This window comes from Enoplosus armatus, chromosome 15 (genome assembly GCF_043641665.1).
Source record: "Enoplosus armatus isolate fEnoArm2 chromosome 15, fEnoArm2.hap1, whole genome shotgun sequence".
NCBI lineage: Eukaryota > Metazoa > Chordata > Actinopteri > Centrarchiformes > Enoplosidae > Enoplosus > Enoplosus armatus.
In genome coordinates, this window is record NC_092194.1 from 10,385,316 (window position 1) to 10,402,131 (window position 16,816).

Genomic DNA, 16,816 nt, shown 5'->3' on the forward strand with positions numbered 1-16,816 from the left:
GAAGTAACGCTATACAACAATAACTGTGAGGCAGTACTCTTTGCACTAATTCTTCAAGCATTAGGATCACATTGGTTGCAGCAAGAAGCCCTTTATTCAACAGAGAAAAAAGGGTAATCTTCCAAATTACACATACATTCAAAGCACCATATGAAGCAGGCATATGACGGCAGCGTGGCCTTCTTGTTACTGGTATCCTGCGTTGGTTCTGCGTCTCTTTCTAGCCCGCAGCTCCTCAAAGAACTGATGTACGGCTTCGACTGTGACCGTCTGATAGAGACAGGGAAGGAATGGTTCAGATTTGAGATTTGGCTCAATGGGAAAAGCCATTTTAGTAGTAAATACATCACAGGAAATACTAATGGCTCAAATGCCTCATAGGTGGTGGTCTTGTTTTCAAACTGTTCTGACTATATTTGCACTGACATCCATTTCTCACCTTTCCTTCAACAACACACTGGTCTAAAAATGCAGTGATGGAAGTTGTCAGCTCGTTGAAACCTGAGGGAAGAACACATGAATAATTAGTCTCAATCAATCGCCTCCCCCATAAAAGGAAAACTGACCCCCACATCCTCCCCTCTGCCCTCCCCATGCTCACCGTAAATGACCTCCAGCTGCTGCACACGGTCCATTGAGTTTGTCAGCGCCATCAGCGGGTGCTGCCCAAACGGCTCATCTAAGCCTTTGTTCTCATAGGCCAGAATGGTGTCAGACTGATCCATAAGAAACTGCACCTCGGCAGCCACATAGGCTTTCTGTGCATGCAACACACAGTTTGAAACACTCATTAAAAAAAAAAAAGTACTTCATTACATGAGCCAGGATCACATGTAGAGCCAACACCTGCAACATGGCTTTCTTGTGCCCTTTGCCAAAGCCTACATTACAATCTGGGAGCAAGTAATTGTGGTTTACCTTGCAGCTTGTGCAGGTGCAGAGCTCGGAGCGCCAACTGTAAGGCCAGAACACCGCTCCCTGTCTCAGCCTCTCCAGCCCCTGGACCTGCAGCTCCTTCAGCCTGCACCTCACAGTTTTGGTTGTGGCCTTTGCAGGGCTGCCTATCATTTCCTTGTGCGTCCGTTTGCAAGGGGAACTCCTCTTTGCCACTTCCTAAGATACAAATAAGAGCAGAGGATGGGGGGGGCGAGTTGCTGTGTTAAACTGGCAGGAGGAGCAGACGATAACACCTGTGCTTTGTGAAACATCTCTGCACACAGCTCTGCAGATTCATCCAGGGAAGTCTCAAGGCGACTGGCACGATGAGATGATTGGGTGATGAAAATCACCAGTTTACAGTAAGCTGTCCTGTGAAGCCTGGCCAAAGCCGTCTACAGAGCAGGAGAAGCAGTGCCTCATGGGTCATTTCTCCTCTAATTACCCAGAGGAGGGGGAAGCACCTTAACAGGAGCTGGAGCCTGCTCTATAATCTGCTCACTGCCCTCCAGCCCCATCTGGTGGCAACAAAAAAACACCAGCTGCCACAGAGGGAACACTGTACATTAAGGCCCTTTTCCTAACAAATCCCTTCATTACACAGTGTCACTTCACATGAAGTCACACTGTGGAGGGCTTCTACGTTATGGAGGAGGGTATACATAAATGCACAGTATCTTTAACTCTCACACAACCAACTCTCCAGTCATACAACAATCTTATGTTGTCTGATGACGTGAGCGCTCGCAAGTCTTTAACATGTGACTCTTTCCCGTCTCTACCAGCCGTCCCTCATGACGTGAATGTGGCATGAGTCAGCACCATTACAGATTTGGAGTCTGTAGGTTTTTTCTTATTTTATTATTAACTCCTCACTATCTATTTTCACTCTACATACCGCAAACATATAAACGGAGGCAGAGGCCCTCGTAAGCAGGTTTCTCACCTCCTGCTTTGTTGGCTCAGCACTGGTGGAGGGTTCCTCATCCCTGCTTTGACTGGGCTCAGAGTCTTCTTCCTTTTCTGCTCTTCCCTCAACATCGACTTCTACCTCCTCCTCAGGATGACCAACGCTGACCACAGGTGGTACTAAAGGGGAAAGACAAATGGGGTAAATGACTCTCTGGATTTTACAGTTAAATGTATGCAGAGTTGGACATTTAGATTTGTCTTTGCTGCGTGTGGCAAGCAGCTCAGGACAATTAGTTACCTGCAAGGTGAGCAGCATACGTCCACAGGAAAGGAGCCTTGTTCATGCAGGCCTCACATACCATCTCTTGCAGCTCCTCGGGTTCCACTGTAGTGCAGCCCAGGTGCTGTCAAAGACAAATAAAATGACTGCATAACAAGAAACAGGCTTATAGCAGTACATTGGAATAAAAGAAGTGCTCAGAAATCCTTTTATTTTAATCACATGACTTTTGCTTACCCTGCTGTGAAACCAATCCTCACAGATGACACACTGAATCATCTCATCATTGGCCTATTGGGTAATTAAAAAGATGTTTTGTGTAGTGACATATGATAGTCAAACAGTAGATTTCAGCCAAATAATCTGAATCACATGGGAACTCAGAGATAAAATAAAAAGTAAAAGTACCTGGTCATCTGTGTCTGGATACGGCCGGTCACACGTGCAGTAGCAGCCATTGAAGTTGTGATTGTAGTGATTTCTAATGTTTTCCTCATCTTTGACCTGTTAATACAAGATGGAATAACTCCAACAATCAGAACATAGCAGACAAGCTGGGGGATACAGACTCAATTACAAATAGTATTAAAACCTCAGGACTCACAGGAGTTAGTTGGCACTTGAATTCCCCAAACTTGCTATTTCCACAATCACAGCGAAAATTTCTACATCAGGAAAAACAGGAAGATGGACAAATTATGAAAAGGACTTAGATGTCACAGAAAACTGTGGGATTGAATGTGTACGATCACTCTACTGTCAGTAAAACAGACAAATAAAACTTGAATAAAATACCTTTTGGTATACAGTTCAAAAATATCATGACCATCGTGGCATTTATTGGCACAGGCCAGACATATCCCTGCAGGCTCTGCAGCACTAGGAGTGCAGGTGTTGCAGGCAAACACAGCCTGTCTCTTCACATAGCCCTGTAACAATAAACACAGGAGGTATAAAAATACAGCAGTATATATACTACTGATAACATGTACTCTGCAGTAAAAGTAAATTAGAAACACTGCAGTGATACCAAGGAAAAGGACTATAATATCACCAGTTTCACCCTCAGAAACTACAAAGCCCTTTTGAAATTATAACATTTAAAAAAAAAACTATTGCTTGCTTGTGACAGACACAATGAGCGCACAATACTACATCTAAAACTGCAGTACTTGTATGTGGGAGAAAGCGACGAGGCGACAGTAGGCGGATAAAGGCGATGGCTGCAGGGATGCGGTGCAGGAAGCCTTTCTTACCCGGGAATAAGAGCATTTCTCTGGGTCGCTTCCAGCCAGCACACACAAAGCCTTCTCGAGCTCCTCCTCGCTGACGAGTACATCGTCAGTGTCCGCTTCGTCTTTGTTTGCTGCCATTTCTGGTGAAAGAGAGTGAAGAGGACACAAAGACACGAGCAGACGCCGGTCTGAGCAGCACAACAGTGTTGACAAATGTTCCGGGCGGGAGTTTGGGCCGAGACCACGTGGAGGAAATGACGTAAGTAAAACGTTCAACAAAGGGCACCTGCAGTGGCTTAATGATACTATACTTTTATTTAATTTATCCGTGGTTTCAAATAAGGCACCCTTCATAAAGGGCTATACGCTGTAACTAATGGTTATTAATTAATGGTTAATCAATCATTTAATGATTTCTACTGAAACTTTTGGGTTGTCAGTTTAAAAAACCCTGATCAGACCACTTCCAGAAAACAGCTGCAGCGGATGCGGACCGAAATCCATTTAGTAACAACTTGTTAAGGATTTATTAATGAATACCACCAATACCATTTAGTAACCCCAACACACACACACACACACACACACACTAGAACCATCACTGAAAAGAATGAACTTCAGTTGGATTTGGTCCCAAAAGTTTTAGGATGTCACATACCTTTCCTGGTGGTAGATAGATAGGTTCTCTGTCCTCCCTCCAGCCACTCGAGCAGCGTCTGTGCTGTTGTGTATTTATGAAATATTTTCATTTTTCAAAACGTCATGGGGATTTTTTACAAGTTCTGGATCTTCGAAGTATTTTGAATCCTATTTATTTATTTATATTGACCAATAGAACTCCAGAAGGGGCAGAATTATCTGAATGTACAAAGCCTCCCCTCATTCATGAAATCAGGACAAATAGGGATAGTAGAATGGGCTAAATGATGATATACAATTAAAATAATATATATATGAAATGTAGATCTATACATTTGTGGATATTTATATACAGCCAGTGCACACAGATAAGTCCATGGTAAATCCCCATTTCTTATCCCAAATTTTAAAATAAATGCAATTTTATGTAACTTTTTTTTATTTTGAGCTTGTTGTCTGTTTTGTTTTAGCTGTAAATCCAAAGCAACTGCTGTATGTTGCAGTAGTTTTCCAATGGATGGCGCCACTGTGACGTGTTTGTCTGCATATGAAAATGTTTGCTCATTGCTGCCCTGAAGACAGTGGACTATTGCACGAGGGTGCTCTCATTATGCAAGCTGCAAGGGACTTACAAATACAAGACCAGTCCATTATGCAAACTGCAGTTGGTTTGTATACAAATTCACAAACCGGTTCACGGATCCACATTTTGTCTTGAACTTTCTTAAATCTTCTTGTATGGACAGCGTGTTGAGAGACAGTGGCGGTGCTCATAGAGAACAGACTGAACTTCTTTGACCGCATCCCGGGTGCCTTTAGAGGCTGTCGGAAATATTGTGAACCATTGAATACCATGAACAGCCCAAAGAGGTGGCAAAGCTAAGAATTCTGGGTCCAAAGAGAAAAAATAAAGTAAGCCTACTGTTGTTTCGTTGGCGCCTATTTTCGGTATCGTTTATCCTAATGATGAAAACAAATATTACTGTTAAAATCAGGATTATCGATAAACTGCTTATGCAGGAGGTCCACAATTTGTAAATGTCTATAAACATCGATTACATGTCAGACCTACATCCACTCATCAGGGTCTCTAATTCTCTTCATTCTCTGCTCAAACGGACATTTGTATCTACTTGTGTAGACCAGAAACGATTCGTCATTTAATCATATAGTCAACAACAAATAAAATAAATCTGCAAAAGAAAATAATTTGCAAGTCAATCGATAATGAAAGCACCTCATCACGTGGAGTAATGACCGACTGTGATTCGATAGAGTGGTATTTTCCGAGGGGCACGTGAAGGCAGCATCAGTCTCCTAGATCCTGGGTGTGTGCAGTCAGATCAATCTAGAGACTGGTGGAGAAAACACCAGGAACACCTCAGCGTGAGTCCAGCTGTGCCTGTCACCTGGTGTGAAAACTTCTTCTCCTTCTCCACCGGACGGACCGAGAATGGGAAACTACCCGAGCTAGGTTCTGAAGAGGACACAAATTCAGGGGGGAACTGTGCTAAAATTGCCAGGTTAGTTAATGCTAGCTCACCACAGCCTCTCGTTGACGTACTTAAGTCAGTTGCTTCATCTTGTAACGTTAGCTAAGTAGCCGTTGGTAGCCACCGTCAGTTGACTCATTTGATATTTGTAAGTGGCATAAATGTGTTCAGCTATTTAACGTTGCCCAGCCTTGTTAGCAAGCTAGCTTACGTTTCCTAATTGCATGCCATCGGTTAGCAATGCAGATTGTCACTACACAGCTAGCTAGCTAACGTTAGCAGTTGAGGTTAGCAAAAGGGGGTAAATGTGTGTGGTTGGCTGATGCTGAACCACATTCACTGTAATATTACGTTTGAAAACTAGATCATGTGAACCACGAGGGCGTGAAGCTCCACAAGGCAGACTAATAGAAAGCGCCACTTCTGGCTGAGTAACGCATCACAAACCAAGTCGTGAACTTGAGTATTCCCCTCATTGCTGGCTGTTGTGAGACTAACGTCATACGGTGGTTTCCTGTTTTCGCCTGTCCAGGTTGAGCCTTCAGTCACACTATTTACCCCCAGAGAAGGAACAGGGGCACAGTGGAGATGCAGACCTTCCTGAAAGGCCGGAGAGTCGGCTACTGGCTCAGCGAGAAGAAGATGAAGAAGCTGAATTTTCAGGCCTTTGCTGATTTGTGCAGGTATGTGACACCTATGATACCAATTTAACATCAATTGACACCCAGGTAAAGTGATTTCAGAGAAACTAACAGAAAACAGCTTGACATACATTCACGCAGCAGGCCAACATCATAACAATGTATGTTACCATGAATTAAGAGGTGTGCTGACGCTGCACTTCAGCTTAATGACTCAGTGACAAAAGGGACTGATTATCCTCTCTTCTCCCCTTACAGCGAATAGCTCTCTTGCAGTTTTCATTTGAACTTTCTCTTTCACTCATCATCATGTCTGTTAAGCATTTGAGGTTTTACTGAAAGCGCAGCTGATAAGGTCTGTGGCCGCTCTGCTTCTTCTCTCTCTGCTGTATTGCAAAGACATTTTTTTAAATGGTACGTATGCATGCCTCAAGGGAAGGTGGCACGAGCAAACACCAATTTAGTGTTGTAAGGTTTGTTTGTCATGTCTTGAGTCAGTGCTTGTCGAGACAACGTGTGAAGAGGTGGTGTGTGTAGGTAGGACTGTTAATAGTGGCCTTAGGTGCATGTGTAACAGGACAAACAGGTGCTCTCATTAGTTAGAGTGAAGCATGAAACTGTAAGGCAGGTGTGTGTGTGTGGACTGAAATAAATAATCTCTGCTGTGTTGTTAACATATGTAAAGCAGAATGTGTACTCTTATTCTGCAAAGTTAACCTCTGCCCGTTACAGTATCATATACTCATCGCGATTGGAACAGAGTAGTCTTGGCTTTTTGTCTCCAGTCGTGAGACATTTTATTTATCTACAAAAAAGAGACTGTCCCAATGCATAGTCATAACACAAATTTGTTCAAGGGTGTATTTCCACTGTAGCAAGCATTTGTTCTGATTCTCCAGCCTTGAGAGGGGCAGCTATATGAGTGCTGTATGTATGTTATCTTGTTGTAGCTTATCCGTCTCCAGCCAAGTGAAATGTTATATAAGGTGTTATAAAGCAGGGCATGGATTTTCTCAGCAGACATGATTTTGGGAGAAGTGAACTCTCCCACACTGATTTACAATAGCTGCTACATAGTATACTGGATTTGGGTATGGCTCCAAGGTATGGCACCAGCCTTCATCATCTCTTGTTGCAACATTGCCTAGCTGTCTGTGCTGTATGAGTGCTGCAGAAAACACAAACAATGACAGCGGCCAACAGCGAGACAGAACTGAGAAAACATTTTAGCACTGACACACACCTGCCCCTGTAGATCAGCATTGTAGCAGGCAATTGCTTTGAAGCGTTTTCACCTTTTTCAAGAGGGTTGTTGCCTCACAAAGTGACCTGATTGAGCCAGCACAGATTACCACTCTGTAATCCACAAAACATTTTTAATCTCTTCATAAACCTCCTAGTAACACCCCTCCACCCCTCCCTCCCTGCGTCCTGCCTACCCTTGTCTTCCCTCAGAGCTGGACTGAAGGCTGTTTTAATATGTATGGCAGGGGCAGAGTCTTAAGAAGTGGTGTTTGTGACAGCAGATCAAGAAGATCAAATCACGTTAGTAGCCTAGAAAAACCCCCAGCACATTTAAATGGAAAAGAACCACAGTGTGAATATGAGTGTAATATGTCAATGATGCCCGCATGGCTGATTTTCGCAAGTCCATCACTGAAACTTGTGTTCTGGTTCTCCTTTTCCTGACTTATTTCCCCTATCATATACCATGTTAGGAAGCAAATGTCATCTCCATGAGGAAACAAAAGATAACCTTCCTATGTGTGGCTCCTGTTTATGGAGTTCAACAGTTTTTTATTTTTAAAGGCATTTTTTGTTTATAGGAGGCAAAATTCTCTGAGGGTGTGTCAGTCATTTGAAAACTGTTGCCAGACCTGCTGTTGTGGATTAGTGCCACTTTATCACCAAACCCTATGGCAGAAAGGAATGTTTGCCTTGGCATAATGATAATATCACCTTGATTGTACAGATGGATATGTGGATGTTTTTGAATTGTCAGGTTCTATTATGAAAGATAAATCAAATGTTTCCTCTTAACAGAATATGCCAGTATCATGCTCTAATAGTGCCTGACCAGGTTTTCTCCCTCTCATCATGTGGCATGCAGCTGACATTGTGAGTGCTTCAGTGTGGCGTCTGCCCTGTCTCGTGCAGCTGGACTTAAGGGATTCCTGCTGGTCAGAGCCACTTGGGTTTATGTTAGTGCCCCATAAGCTTGCACAGCAATTTAGAGGCTTCCTACTGACTCACATATAAGTGATTTAGAAAAACGCGATGCCCTTGAGATCAGCCAGCCTCAGCGTCATTGGATAATATGAAAATATTGTCTCCTGTCAAGGCAAGGACACTGCACTGTAGGACAACAAGTGTGATGAGATTACATTGAGCTACACCCACTGTGTGCTTGAACGTAGTCTTTCACCCAAATGATACAATTTACTGCAGTGATTGGAAGACTGCGATTAGTCAAAACCTGTGGCAAGTATCCCTTTAAAATCTATTAACATGTAAACAATGGATTGTGTTGATTTTAAGGAACAGACAAAGCAAAGTTTTAATAGCCCAAACAGGAAAAGCTGCTTCACCTGATTGGCCTACTTTATCTGTCTCGCCCCAGTGTTATCCATAGCAACGCTACACTAAATCATATTAATTCATAGTGTTTCAAAATAATCACTATAGTTTCTTGTATCGATCATCAGCAACTGCTAAAACAAATGTTTACCCTCCTCCTGCTATCATATTGCTCGACCTAAAAGTCAACACAATCTCCCACTTGTAAACTTTGTAATCACATACTGTCATGCAGTGCAGTCACGTCTATGGTGTACCATAAATACCAAACTTTAGTATTAGAGTTTATGGATATGTGATACTGTGTGTTAGTTAGATATGGTGTAATAAAAAGGGTCTTGTTTTTCACTACACCTCCATGTTTTTGTGTGTCAAGCCTATTTAAAAGGTTCTGACCGCGACCTGCTTCTCTGGTGGGTCTTCTCCACAATCTCTTTCATTCTGCTGGCTGCGTAACAATATAGACGAGCAGACGATCTCCATATCTGAGATGGGACGAAACTAAAGGCCCCATTCACACCACATGAAACACGCCAGCTGCAGTATTAAATATCCACATTGTTGTGAAGCAGTGAATGGCTGCACGGCTGTTACCATGGGGCTGTAACCTCAAAAACAACTGGGCTGGACAGACTGAGTGGGTAGTAGTGCCGAACTGATTTTGTCCTCATCGTAAATTCTCCCAACTAGGAGATGTGTTGTTTTGGTCATTCAAGTTTTACACATTTGTTTTTGCTGAATCGCTTTTGTCTAATTTGTGGCATTGAGCTAGACAGGACACTTGACAAGCCAGTTCTGCCAGAAATGTCCTAATGCCCCTTTCCACTTTCTGTTTGTGCAGTTTTCTCTCAGTGGTGGGATTAGGACTTAAATAAATCAACCAGGTTTAAACATGTGAGGGACATCCTCTGTGCCTTTGACAGATTTCTAGAAAAACTCCTCTTTAAAAAGAGAAGTTAATGCACAAATGGTCAGTTGCGTAAATACTGCTCTATGCTGTCAGAGATAAGGAGAAGAGATCTGTCCAGGTTCCTCATGTGTACAGTTTAGTGGTGCTCTATGATATGATAGTCACCTCTACCAACAACTCCACTCTTGTAGTGGTCTGCAGGTTGCCAAGCAACAGTTTTTTATCCGAAGACTAGTATTTCTCTGCCATTTGTGAAGAGTGGAATATTCTCCAGCTGTGGGAGGGGATTTTTGTATTTTCGGTCATACAATTGCCCCACTTTGCTGTCCTGCTATCACACAAGTTTACTGAATAATTCATGTTCATCGTTCATTTATATTTGACATCTGGGCACAGATATGCTCATGTGTCAATAGCTCATGTCTGTAACTGTCCATAGAGTCAAATTGTTGAAGGCCTCAGTGAGTTTCTGTTTAATTCCTCTTATGGAGAGGATCTGTTTTGACATACATTTACATAAAGAGTAAAAGTAACCTTTACATTATAAAGGAAACTCCAGTGAGGGCCACTGATGCAAAAACACATTTTACATAGCCTGTATTTCATAAGATCAAAGTAGAAAATAAACAGTAATAATACTTTGTTGTCACTTTCGCTATGCAAGTAAAATGTATTTGTTGCATCACTCAGCTTTGTGTTGGATTTCTTTTATAGTCTGTTCAGTCTTTAAGCATACATACCTAAGACACTGTTTTTGGACGCTGAAAAGAAAGCCCAGACATCCTCACCTGGAGTGCCTGGTGACAGACATTTACATTATGAGTGTGACTAATTTTTGGTAAAATGACTGACTGTTACTTTTGTCTTTTTCAGGAAAAGAGGAATAGAAGTTGTTCAGGTAAGTGGACAACGTTCTTTGTCTGATATTGTTTTTTGTTGAAATGAAACAAAATTGAGCAGTCATTTATTGTTTTAGTTGGGAAATCTTTAACCAATATCCCTGTTGAGACATTTTTCAGATTTCTACTGTAAACCGCTGTGAGTTTGTTACCTCCTACATACCTGACGTAGTTGTGACTGTGTAGCTTCACAGTCTTGCTATTTTCAGTCCATAAGCATTCATCAGTCGTAGTCTGCCAGACCAGGCCATGTTCATTGTTAAGCTGTGATGCAACTCATCCCAGCCCCATATTTCAACACCTGGCCTCAACTCTGTAAACTCTGTTGTAGGTCAGAGGAATCAAGTTTATATCTAGTAATTGGCTCAAGTAAAGGATGGGTGCTGTTATATTATATTCAGGTAAATGGAGGCCCCAGGGAAGTAAAGGCTGCTGTCATTAATGGATATTGCAAAGTATGCTACATTGAGTAAGTTAACACAGCAGCATAGTAACAATTGTTACTAATTCCTGGGAGCTCAGTGCTGAAAAGTGCTCATCAGTTAAAGTGCTCTCTGCAATTGAGGAAATCATCCTGCTTTTTCTCTCAGTCTCTTTTTCTTTTTTAATGCTGTTTCTTGTCTTCTTGTGGGGGGTTCTTTTTTTTCCCCTTGCTCGCTTTGAGGTTATTTTTTTCCTCTCACTGTGCTGAAGATATCAGCACACCCAGAAAGAGCCTTGTCCTGGGAATAGTCCCAAAGTAAGCAGGGCTTTGTTTCCCACTGTGCATTCAGCTCCTCCTGGGAGACAGCAGATCCTAACGGACCCTCAGCTAGGGGTACCCAGGGACTTGAATAGCCCTCTGGCCTTCCCCATTTCTCTTTTTCCAGGACTACCTGTTGTCCACTGAGTTATTTTCCTCCTACAAATCAGCATAAACTCTTTTTTAGCTGGGCTGTCACTGCCAATTGAGAAAGCTCAGTTTACTCAGACACCCAGAGGTTTTTTTGGAATTACCTCTGCTCGGTTGCCCGAGATGCACCCAATGCCAGTCAGTGCCTGTACTGTCATGGCTGCATCACAAGCTAAGATAATGGTAGCCATTGTAATGCTTTGGCCTTGTTATACAAGTCTGTGTACAAAGCTGTCTTCTCCTATTGCACTAGCAAATTCTGAGCCCAGCAATCCTTAGACTTTCCCTTAGATTGTTATTTTGCAATCATTGATGCAATTTCTAAAGCCAGGTTATGTATTTGAAGCCATGTTATTCTGGATATTTTGTCCTGTATGTCTTGTCCTTAAGGTCCTGTAATTATTTTTAAGCCCAGTCTTACTGAAGCCTGATACTAATTTCCACATTGAGATAATAAAGTAAATGAATGAATGAATTAATCTTAACGAAGAAGTGTAATGTTTTGTTAGAGACAGAGAAGAGTGATGGGCAGACGGTAGTAAAGGGAGACCATGGAAAGGGTGCGGGAAGTAGTGGTACATTACACAGAAAACATTTAGCCCTAAATCACCACTATAGCTTCAAAATGAAAATTGTTTTTCATTGCAGATAAAGTGTTAAGCTTGAGTGTTGTTTATCTCTTATTCGTTTTGGTTTTTTTAAGCTTTATGGGTGGGTGGGAGTGTTGCTGTTATGTGGATATCAAGTCCATTTAACCTTCTCCAGAAGGCTGGAGTGGAACATAGCTGCAGATTTATCTCTTGCAGCCAATTTATTCACCTAACCTTGGCCCTGTGGTCTGACAGACTAGCTGATCCCGATGATAACAACCCAACCTTGGATATCCAAGGATTAAATTAATATTAGGCTTTTTCTGGCAGAATAAACTATTAGTTCATGTCGTTTACAGCCTTATTAAAAGCTAATTCATTTATTTGTTGTGTGTCGAAACCACAGATTTGTTGGAGTAATAGCGGTGTACTAGAGCTGCAACAATTAGTTGATCTCCAGAAAATTAATCTGCAACTGTTTTGCATCAATCAAATGTGTTGTTGGTCGAAAAAAAACGATCAGTCTGAAGATGTCAGTTTGTGTTTTCGGGGTATTGTGTTTTTTCACAATTTTCTGACATTTTTAGACCAAATGATTCATTGATTATTCAAGAAAATAATCAGCAGATTTATCAATAATGAAAAACAAAAGAAGTCAAAATCATATTTCACATTGTACTTCCACTTAGCGATATATGGTATTTGCCACAAGCAGTTGGATCCTCCAGAGGGTTGGCAGTGGTTATGACGTCACCCTGTGTGAACAGATCTAAGCTAAATCTGGCAGCCCCAGGGAGTTTTTTTATATTTCCATTTCTACTGTGGGAAAACCATCTACATGTGTAACCATCAGGACTGGCAGAACTGAAAAAGAACACAAGGTTCGTTTGTTTGCTCCTTTAGCCTCTAGAATATTTCCACTCCAGCTCTATTTTTAAGAAACCCATTATCACACTCGCCTTGTCTCTACCTTTCACCCCTCCATCCTTCCTCTCCCTCCTCCAAATGATTTTGCACCAGCTCATCAATACTGACCCCTTAGCCCTGAGCTCATGAGAGCCATCCTCCTGGTGCTCCGTATATTAGCCTGTCTGTATCGCAGAGCTGATGAGATTAACTCACCAGGCTCGGCCTTGAGGAAGCCAATATTCGCTCTCTGAGAGGGAGCCCATCACAGCAAATGACCATCGTTTGAGTGGGCTGTCCAGGGAAAGTTATTGAGTTACTGTTTTTATTATATGGTAAGTGCTTAGAAATTTAAAGTTCATTTCCGGCATGCTACTGTATCTCACACCTACATATTGAATTTGTGGAGGCTGACAAGCAAGAGGTTGTCTTTACAGTAGATGGTATTTATTGGTCCTCCAGTGTACTACAATCCAAAGAAAGCTGATTGGTGGCCATTATTTGCAATTGGCATATAATGACATTGGCTAAGATTAAGCAGAAAATCTATAGAAAGCTTCATCACTTAGGTGTGCAAGTCATTACAAACAATAAAGCCAAAATGTGTGTTTTGCAAAATGTTGGTCTGTCTAAACTTCCTTTTATTAATATGACAAAATCCCAGTAAGACAGACACAATTCTCAAGTACTGTAAGAAGTGTGGGGGGTTGTTGTTTTAGGAGTGTTGAGTTCAGGGTGGAGACGATGATGAATGAGATATATATTCATCAGTTTGACCAAGATGAGCTGCACAGTGACTCCTTTATCTCCCTAAATGTCCTATATATATATATATATATATATATATATATATTACAGTCAACAAGCTTCCAGTGCACAACATAGTCAGCAGTTAGGACTGCAGGGATGCTGAGGAGACACTAGCCTAATTAGCTCCCGGTTTGACCCTCCATATGGTTTTTGGCTGGAGATTCACCTTCATGTTGAGCTCCTTTCGTGTTTAGTCTTGTACTTCATGTGCGGTGTGGCCGACAGCCACAGTTTTTGTCGGAGACATATGTTTCGCTTACACTAGGGTGTCAGTTGACACACAGTATACAAAATAAATCATTCATCACATGTCTGTCTGCGCTCTGCACAGAGTCTCTCTCTGGGCCAGCCTGACAACAGAGCGAAAGCCAGGTGAGATTAGATCCACCTGAGGGCAACTAGAAAGAGACATCTAAAGGATGAAGCCGCTCCATGGCAAAACCTCACCAGGCACAGAGACAAATAACTGCTCCAAACAATTATTCATACAGTTTGTGGTCACAAACTACACAATTATGTTGAAAACTGCAGTACACATATAAGCTCCCTGCTGTGCTTCAAATCACAGTTCTTAAATTTCCCTGGGGTGTGGTTTGGGCCCACAGTGGAGCTACATCAAAGCTGAAAATATATTGGCCCTGACCCACCCCCTCCCTCCAGGATCCAGCGTGTTTTTTATGCTGTCCATCACTACCATGGCCCACTGCTAGCGCTCAGTCCCAGAGGGACTCTCAAAGACGTCAGCTGACATTTCTGCTTTTAGCATTTAGCAGGACATCAGTGACTTTACTGCTGGGTTTTTGGATGAGCTCTAAAGCGGGGTCATTCTGTCTACGCACAGGGGAGAGGAGAGCTTCATCCTCTGCGATGTGTCTTTGCCAGTGGGTGTTGACCCCCACGATGTAGAGTCCTGTTTTTGTGGAGGGGCCAGGCTGTGGATGGACCCTCTGTGTTGTGTAAGCAAGAGATTAAAAGCCATGCCTCAGTGGAGTACAGACAAATTCCCTTCCACCCGGCCCTGTCACACTGACACTGCTAGCTAGACAGAAAACAAGAGTGACCGCTTCAGTTTTTACCGACCTGCAGTACCTCACGCCACTGCTGAGGCCCTGTCACCACTGCTGCTCATAGCCCAGTAGTGGTTTATCCACTGCCAGGTGACAACACATTTTATGAGTGTTGACTTACCAACACAGTGCAGTTAAGATCATGGCAGCATGTTTGTGTTTTATGTATCTGCCATATGCTCACACCTCTGTGTCTACGACACGATTCCTGATAAACCAGCTGGACTGCTGAAACACTGAGTCACCAAAACCTCTGCAATTTGTTTTTACACCTGGCCCTACTTTTCTAGTGTATGTAATCATATTGGTTTATTCTGACGAAATATACATTTTTCACTGTAGCGTCGTTACCTCCTGAAACTGGTTGTTGAGTATCCCTGAATATCTGATAACAGTGAATCATCATCAAGTTGTTTTTATCCACAATGCTCTGGTGTAGGCAATATGACGATATATACCATCAGATGATATACACAGTTTATACCATGGTATATATCCCGTTGGCATCTCTCGTGTATTAGTAAGTAAGTAACAAATTAATGACTGGAGCGATGAAATGTTTTGATTTGTGAGGCATTTCGTTTTCCTGATTAGCCAAACCAGACTGTCTGGTTATTTTCCACCAATGTGTTTCAATATCATAATGATACAAAATGACATATACTGTGATAGAGGATTTTATCCATATCGCCCACACCTATCCTCAGCCACACTAGTGCAGATACAGTCGATTTGAAAATGTTGTCTATGTGGTACTTGTAGCAAAGCTGCTAGAGTCTCTGGACACTCTCAGCCTCATTGCCCTGTATACATTTTTGCAGCTGGTGTTGGCATGTTACTTTTGAGCTGAAGGGCATGTTTCTACAGGCAGGAGGAATGGAGCTTGGAGGAGAATGAGATCCAACAGCGTTTAGATGGGCAGAGAAAGACATGTTGTGTTGATGATTGTGAGCTCTTAAGAGAATACATCTGGGCTTGAACACTACAGGGTGTGTTGGCATTTTGTTGCGTGTTGTCACACTGTGCACAAGACTGTATGATGTGTAGTCTAGGTCGTGCCTGCTCAACATAGAAAAGCCCATATTCCATGCCAGACTCTGATGAGAACATTGAACATACCTCTGTCAAAAGTGTCTTACCTAATTTGAGTAGGATCTTAACTACAGTTGGACATTTTGTTCTTCCTGATAGAACATGGTATCTAAATCATCTGATGTTTAACAGGTTTACCACTCTGTGCAATTGACTTTTCAGGGCAGGACCAAGGGTACGCCAATTAGTCATCTATCCATCACACCTCTCGCAATCATTAACTATGAAATGTTGGCTCTGACTGTGGCTAACCCTAAACCAACTGAAACTCTGTACAGTTTTACAGTTCTTACATTGATCCACACCAGTGTGACTAAGGTGTATTCATTCTCGGTTTGCGTACTGTCTGGCGAGCACAAAGGACAGTGGGGTCCTGCCCGGCTCTGGCTTATTTGCACAGGTGTTGCTGAATTGTCTTTTGTCTGCAATGATCAGGTGACCCCCATTTGCTGATTAGCTAATGAGTTAGTGTATGACTGCATTACGCAACAGCGGCACTGCAACCAACACAATTGGGACAGTCTTCTCAGAACAATTTTAGAGTCTCTTAGAGTCCCATATTTTCATTTTGCACATTCAAGGAGTCATAATGTGCTGTTAAAGTATGTGTCACAGTGTTTGCCTTAGTGTAATAAGATACATTATGACTGCCACAGTTGTATCACTGCTGTTCGGAAACACATAGCCTGAGGTTTAGCCAGAGATGATTAGTTCATGTCAATATTAACTTTAACTCCTATGACCTTTTCAGTTATTATACCTAGACACATATTGAAGGCTGCTTTATCTGTCTCTCTGACTGTCCTTGTTTCACACAACACTGCCTCTCAAATTCAAAATGTCCTTCATCATGTAGCAGCAAAAAAGAAGGAGAAAAACTCAAAGCAAGGTTGCCTCTCACACACAAACCTCACTTGACTCCCTTTGTCACAACAAA

The 16,816-nt window shown here is 42.3% G+C and overlaps 2 protein-coding genes across 2 annotated transcripts in view; one reads left to right on the forward strand and one right to left on the reverse strand.

Moving 5' to 3' along the window:
• Positions 1-131: 131 nt before the first annotated feature.
• Positions 132-3,501, reverse strand: LOC139298011 (putative E3 ubiquitin-protein ligase UBR7). Its single transcript, XM_070920825.1, has 11 exons — positions 3,385-3,501; positions 2,924-3,057; positions 2,733-2,793; positions 2,537-2,632; positions 2,366-2,419; positions 2,147-2,252; positions 1,883-2,025; positions 919-1,113; positions 602-758; positions 440-501; positions 132-270 (listed from the first exon to the last, which is right to left on the reverse strand). Exons 1-11 carry the CDS (start codon positions 3,499-3,501, stop codon positions 187-189), a joined length of 1,209 nt encoding a protein of 402 aa, XP_070776926.1. The 3' UTR covers positions 132-186.
• A 1,886-nt stretch (positions 3,502-5,387) lies between these two features.
• Positions 5,388-16,816, forward strand: part of itpk1b (inositol-tetrakisphosphate 1-kinase b) — a 29,754-nt gene continuing 18,325 nt past the window's right edge. Inside the window, exons 1-3 of the mRNA XM_070920508.1 lie at positions 5,388-5,525; positions 6,028-6,178; positions 10,497-10,521. Of these exons, the coding sequence (XP_070776609.1) occupies positions 6,084-6,178; positions 10,497-10,521 (120 nt within the window). The 5' untranslated portion in view covers positions 5,388-5,525; positions 6,028-6,083. The remainder of the gene's footprint in view (positions 5,526-6,027; positions 6,179-10,496; positions 10,522-16,816) is intronic.